A 7,013-nucleotide genomic window follows, 5' to 3' on the forward strand; every position below is an offset into this window, starting at 1 on the left:
AGGCACACCGGTACACCCGCTACAACCGAGCACAGCCCTACTCACACCCAAGCCCCGCCCCTAAGCATAAGCCACGCCCACCGCTTAGCACCGTTGGCTCTAAGCCCCGCCCCTTTCTGATACACCGCCATACGCCCCGCCCATTACCGCAGACCCCGCCCCTACAAAGCCCCTCCCACAAACAAGCCCCGCCCCAAGCCCCGCTCCCCCTCCCACCCCTCAGCCCCCATATCCACAAGCTCCGCCCTTCCGCAGGCCACGCCCCCTCCCCATTGATAAGCCCCCTCCCCATTGATAAACCCCTTCCCTTGCCCCTCCCACCAGCCCTTAGGCCCCGCCCACCTGTGGCTGCTGGGGGGGTGTCCCCAGTTGAGGCGCCAGGTGACGATGGGCGTGGGGACGCCGGTGGCCGCGCACGTGAAGGTGACAGTCTGACCCGGCACGGCCCGCACCGCGTCCCGCGGCAGCGACACCACCTGCGGGGGCACTGCCCGCGACACCCGTCACCACCCGCAACACCGTCACCACCCGCAACACCGTCACCACCCGCAACACCGACACCACCCACGACACCGACACCACCCTGCACCAGGACATGGCCCTGCCCATGATACCCATCACCACCTGCAACACCGACACCTTCTGCAACACCGACACCACCTGCAACACCGTCACCACCCGCAACACCGTCATCACCCACAACACCGTCATCACCCGCAACACCGTCATCACCCGCAACACCAACACCACCCGCGACACCGACACCACCCGCAACACCGTCACCACCCGCAACACCGTCACCACCCGCAACACCGTCACCACCCTGCACCAGGACATGGCCCTGCCCGTGACACCCATCACCACCCGCAACACCGACACCACCCGCAACACCGTCACCACCCGCAATAGCATCACCACTCACGACACCGTCACCACCCACAACACAGTCACCACCTGCAACACCCATCACAACCCTGCACTGGGACATGGCACTGCCCACAACGCCCGTCACCACCTGCAACACCGACACCACCCGTGACACTGTCACCACCCTGCACCAGGACATGGCCCTGCCCGTGACACCCATCACCACATGCAACACTGACACCACCCGCAATACCGTCACCACTCACGACACCGTCACCACCCGCAACACAGTCACCACCCGCAACACCCATCACAACCCTGCACTGGGACATGGCACTGCCCACAACACCCGTCACCACCAGCGACACCGTCACTACCCTGCACCGGGACATGGCCCTGCCTGTGACACCCATCACCACCCGCAACACTGTCACCACCCGCATCACCCATCACAACACTGTGCTGGGACATGGCACTGCCCACAACACCTATCACCACCCTGCACTGGGATACAGCCCTGCCTGCAACACCCATCATCACCTGCAACACCCATCACAACCCTGCACCGGGACATGGCCCTGCCCACAACACCCATCACAACCCACAACACCCATCACAACCCACAACACCCATCACAACCCTGCACCGGGTCATGGACCTGCCCACAACACCCATCACAACCCACAACACCCACCACAACCCTTCACCGGGACATGGTGTGCTATGTCCCCAGCCCAGTGCCATGTCACAGTGTCCCCAGGTATGATGTCCCCATCCTGGTCCCTTGGCACAGAGTCCCCATCCCAGTGCCACCACACCACATCCCTGCACAGCTTGGGTGCAGCATCCCCTGCCCTGTGCCGTGGCACAGGCTCCATGGGCACAACACCCCATGGCACAGGGTCCCCACAATGTCCCCATCCCAGTGCCACGGCACAGGGTCACCGGCACAGGGGTTCTCCGGCTGTTGTGCCCCCAGTGCCACGTCATGGGGTCCCCAGGCACAACGTCCCCATCCCAGTGCCACCACACCACATCCCAGCACAGCGTCCCCAATCTGACGGCTCTCAGAGCTCAGAGCCATCCCCCCCGAAGCCACCGCGTCCCCTCCGGTGTCACTCACCGCAGCCGACCTCATCGGAGCGGTCGGGGCAGTCGGGCTCGTGGTCGCACTGGTAACTGGCGCGGATGCAGGTCCCGCTGGCCACGCACCGGAACTCCGCCGGGCCGCACGCCGCGCCGGGCGCCTTGGTGGCTACAGGGTGACAACGGCACGTGTCAGCCGTGACCGCAGCAGCGCCGTGTCCCCAGCCCAGCCGTACTCACGGCAATCGGCCTCATCGGAGCCGTCGCCGCAGTCGTTCTCGCCGTCGCATCGCCAAAGCTTGAGCGCGCAGTGCCCGTTGCGGCACTTGAACTCGTTGGGCTCGCAGGGGGACGGGGTGCCTGGGGGATGGGGGACGGGGTCAGCACCCATGGGTGCCCCCTGCACCCTCCCTATGGCGGTGCCATAGACTCACCACAAGCCTCCTCGTCGCTGCCGTCGGCGCAGTCGGCCTCTCCATCGCACAGGTAATCGCGGGGGATGCAGCGCCCATCGGCACAGGCGGCTTCTCCCACCCGGCACCCATCGACCGGCGGCTTGTGGGGCCGGGGGGTGCCGGGGGGCCGCGCGGTGCCGGGGCGCCGCGGCGCTGGGGTGATGGCGGCCGTGGCGGTGCTCAGCGGGCGCGTGGTGACAGCCGGGTGGGACGTGGTGGGGGGCACCCGCGTGGAGGGGTCTGCGGGGATGGGGGTTATGGGGGTGAGGGGGTATAGGAGGGTATGGGGGGAAATAGGGGGCAGTGGGGGAGTATGGGGGAAATGGAGGGTTATGGGGGTATGGAGGGGAAATGGGATGTACTGGGGGGGTTATGGGGGGAAACAGACGTGAGGTGGACTTAGGGGAGATTATGGGGGGAGCGGTGCTGCGTGGGGGGGTAAATGGGGGTGCAGTGCAAAGGGTTATATATGGGATAGGGGAAAATCAGATTGCAGTAAGAGAAATGGGGGGGGTTATGTGGGATATGGGGGTGCTGGGGGGCTTATAAGTAGAAATAAGGATGCACTGGGGGGGGGGTTATGGGGTTTAGGGAGGGTAATAAGGTTATAGTGGGGAATGGGTGTCCAGTGCGGGGTTCTGGGGGTGCAGCAGGTCTATGGGGCACAGGGGGGGCTATGGGGGTGCAGGGGGGGGGGCTATGGGGGTCTCACCGCAGCCGAGCTCGTCGGAGCCGTCGCGGCAGTCGTGTCTCCGGTCGCACCGGTACTCGCCGGGGACGCAGTCGCCGCTGCCGCACGTGAACTCCGTGGGGGTGCAGGGCCGCGGGTGGGGGGTCACTGCGGGGGGGGGGGGGGAGCACATGGTCAGCATGAACCCCAACAGCCCCCACCGGGTATGGGGGGGGTCAAGGCCCACCGGTACATGGGGTGGGCTATAGGTTGATATGGGGGGGTCTGAGCCCCACAAACCCCCCCCCCGGCACTGACCGGCCCCCAGGCGCCGGAACTGGAAGCCATGCGGGGAGGTGGCGTAGGAGGCGATGGAGCCCCCGGCCAGGAGGTCCCGCAGGACCCCCCCGAGCTGCTCCTCGTCCCCGTTCCCCTCGGAGCCCACGTCCAGCTCCACGAAGACGTCACCCTCCAGCTCCCTGGGGGGGCAAAGGGGGGGTCAGCACCCCAAACCCTGCCCTGAACCCATAAACCAGCCCCCCATAACCCCCCCGTCACCCACAAACATCCCCTGCACCCCCAAAACCTCCCCTGAACCCACAAAACCCCCACAGACGACCCCATCACCCCCAAACACCCCCAGGCAACACAACCCCCCCGAAAACCTCTCTGCCCCCCCATCCTCCTGCACCCCCAAACTCACCAGTCCAACCCCCCCTGCACCCCAAAACTCCTCCATAGCTCCCTCTAAACCTCCCCATCCCCATAATACCCCCCTGCACCCCAAACCTCTCCATCCCCCCTTGATCCCCAGACTCCTCAGCCCAAATCCCCCCCAAAACCTCCCCATAGTCCCCCCCATCCCCCCAATTCCCCCTGCACCCCAAATCTCTCCTGCACCCCCAAACCTCCCCAGTCCTCCCTTGCCCCCCAACCTCCCCCAATCCCCTCTGTGCCCCCCCCCCCAGACCCCCCCCATCTCACTTGATGAAGACCACGCTGACCATTTGCTCCCCGGGCACCTTGTAATACTCTGACTCCAGCTGAAGGGGGGGGGCAGAACATGGGGGGGTCAGGGTGCTCCTATGGGTGCCCCCCCCCCCCCCCCCCGCAGCACCCCCCACTCACCGCATCCACCACGGCCTCCGAGATCTCCCGGAACTCCTCGGAGTCGGGGTCCTCCAGGCGCCGGCTGTAGTCGATGCTGCGGGTGAAGTTCACCAGCGCCCGGAAGTAAACTGGGGGCAGGAGAAAGGGGGGGGGGGGGTCAGAAACAGGCACCTGCACCCCCAAAAATACCCCCCTGTCACCCCATCCAGCTGTGACCCTGCCGTAACCAGCTGTGACCCCCAATATCCAGCTGTGACCCCATATCCAGCTGTGATCCCCATATCCAGACTGTGACACCCCATATCCAGCTGTGACTCCCCTATATCCAGCTGCGACCCCCTTATCTAGCTATGACCCCCCAATATCCAGCTATGACTCCTCATATCCAGCTGTAATCCCCATATCCAACTGTAAATGCCATATCCAGACTGTGACAAGCCCATATCCAGCTGTGACCCCCCAATATCCAGCTGTAATCCCCATATCCAGCTGTGACTGCCCCATATTCAGCTGTGACCCCCCCATACCCAGGCTGTGACCCCCCATATCCAGCTGTGATCCCGCCATATCCAGCTGTAATCCCCATATCCAGCTGTGACCCCATATCCAGACTGTGACCCCCCATATCCAGTTGTGACCCCCATATCCAGCTGTGACCCCATATCCAGACTGTGACCCCCATATCCAGCTGTAATCCCCATATCCAGCTGTGACCCCCATATCCAGCTGTGACCCCATATTTACACACACACACCCCCTAGAACCCTAGGGATACACTTGGGGGTGCAGCGGGGGGGTCCCCCAAGGTGTCACTTACTCAGTGGGGGCTCGTCCTCGGCCACCACCATCCCCACGGGCATGGGGGGGGGCCCAGGCACTGCCCGAGGAGGAGGAGGAGGAAGAGGAAGAAGAAGAAGAGGAAGAGGAGGATGGAGGAGACAGAGCTTGAGCGCGGTGGCAGGCGGTGACAGGCGGGGGACAGCAGCCACCCCTCGGTGCCCCCTTACCGGTGGGTGCCAGCCCCAAGCTGGGCACGTGGGTAGCGCTCGGCCATGGGGCGCCGCTGCCGTCCTCCCCGCTGCCATCTGCAATGGGGACAGCAAGGGGGGCACGAGGGTGACATCCAGACACGGTGACACCCACCCACCCATTGCCACCTTACCCTGGATGCCACCCCAGTGCTGTCTGCAATGGGGACAGTGTGACACACACCAATGGTGACATCCAGACATGGTGACACCGACCAGGGTGACATCCACCAATGGTGACATCCAGACACGGTGACACCGAGCAGGGTGACACCCACCAATGGTGACACCCACCCACCCATTGCCACCTTACCCTGGATGCCACCCCAGTGCTGTCTGCAATGGGGACAGTGTGACACACACCAATGGTGACATCCAGACATGGTGACACCGACCAGGGTGACATCCACCAATGGTGACATCCAGACATGGTGACACCGACCAGGGTGACATCCACCAATGGTGACATCCAGACACGGTGACACCGAGCAGGGTGACACCGACCAGGGTGACACACACCAATGGTGACATCGAGACACGGTGACACTGACCAGGGTGACACCGAGCAGGGTGACACACACCAATGGTGACATCCAGACACGGTGACACTGACCAGGGTGACACCGACCAGGGTGACACCCACCAATGGTGACAACCAGAAACAGTGACACCCACCCACGGTGACACCAACCAGGTTGACACCCACCAATGGTGACACGCAGCCATGGTGACACCCACCCACCCATTGCCACAAAGCGCCACCAAGTCCCTGGTGCCGTTTGCATGGGGACAGAGTGAATGGCACCCACCCCCAGTGCATCCATCCATGGTGACACTGAGCCCTGGTGGCACCCACCTAGGGTGACACTGAACCATGGTGACACCCACCCACGGCGCCATCCGCTCACCCATTGCCCCCTTACCGCTGGGTGCCACCAGCTCCCTGGTGCCATCTGCAATGGGGACAGAGCCAGCAGCACCCACGGTGACACCCAGCCCTGGTGGCACCCATCCGTAGTGACACCCACCCCCGGTCCCCCCTTACCGCCGGATGCCACCAGGTCCTCGTCATCGGAGAGGTGCCGGTAGAAGCGGTGGCCCCGCGTGCCCCCGACGTGGTCGGACACCGTGTCCTCGGGGAAGGAGCTCTCGGCCAGGCCCTGGCTGCCCTGCGGACACGCAACAGCGCCGGTGGGTGCCGCGCACGGCACCGGCACACGCGTGTGCACGCACGTGGGGTGCACGCTGACACATGGCCATGGACATGTATCTGCACCACGATACACGTGTAGTGACACAGGGACGCGTGCACACTGACACGTTATGCACATGTACCACTACCTGTATGTGTGGCACGGGGATGTGTGTGCACACTGACACGTTATGCACATGTACCGCTATCCACATGTGTGGCACATGGATGTGTGTGCACACTGACACATGCTATGCACATGTACCACTATCCACATGTGTGACATGGGGATGTGTGTGCACACTGACACATGCTATGCACATGTACCACTATCCACATGTGTGACATGGGGATGTGTGTGCACACTGACACATGCTATGCACATGTACCACTACCTACATGTGTGACACGGGGATGTGTGTGCACACTGGCACATGCATGCACCTCTATCTACATGCACTGCCGCAGCAATGTGTGTGCACACAGATGTGCTTGTGCACACGCATTCACACTGCTACACGTGTGCACCCATGTGGGAATCCGTGCGCACACCAACACATGGCTGCACACGTATGTTTGCACCACCAGACGTGTGTGTGTGCACC

At 63.4% G+C, this 7,013-nt stretch overlaps 1 protein-coding gene across 3 annotated transcripts in view; it reads right to left on the reverse strand.

Annotated features, from left to right (window-relative positions):
* HSPG2 (heparan sulfate proteoglycan 2) overlaps positions 1-6,562 on the reverse strand; it is a 43,017-nt gene extending 36,455 nt beyond the window's left edge. For all 3 annotated transcript variants that reach the window (XM_065664400.1, XM_065664401.1, XM_065664399.1), the window contains exons 1-10: positions 6,262-6,562; positions 5,196-5,273; positions 4,207-4,316; positions 4,063-4,121; positions 3,397-3,557; positions 3,121-3,246; positions 2,388-2,648; positions 2,194-2,313; positions 1,991-2,122; positions 343-487 (exon numbers count right to left, since the gene is read on the reverse strand). In XM_065664400.1, the coding sequence (XP_065520472.1) occupies positions 343-487; positions 1,991-2,122; positions 2,194-2,313; positions 2,388-2,648; positions 3,121-3,246; positions 3,397-3,557; positions 4,063-4,121; positions 4,207-4,316; positions 5,196-5,273; positions 6,262-6,547 (1,478 nt within the window). In that variant the 5' untranslated portion in view covers positions 6,548-6,562. The remainder of the gene's footprint in view (positions 1-342; positions 488-1,990; positions 2,123-2,193; positions 2,314-2,387; positions 2,649-3,120; positions 3,247-3,396; positions 3,558-4,062; positions 4,122-4,206; positions 4,317-5,195; positions 5,274-6,261) is intronic.
* Between the last annotated feature and the right edge of the window lie 451 nt (positions 6,563-7,013).

This window comes from Lathamus discolor, unplaced genomic scaffold, assembly GCF_037157495.1.
Source record: "Lathamus discolor isolate bLatDis1 unplaced genomic scaffold, bLatDis1.hap1 Scaffold_170, whole genome shotgun sequence".
Classification (NCBI taxonomy): Eukaryota; Metazoa; Chordata; class Aves; order Psittaciformes; family Psittacidae; genus Lathamus; species Lathamus discolor.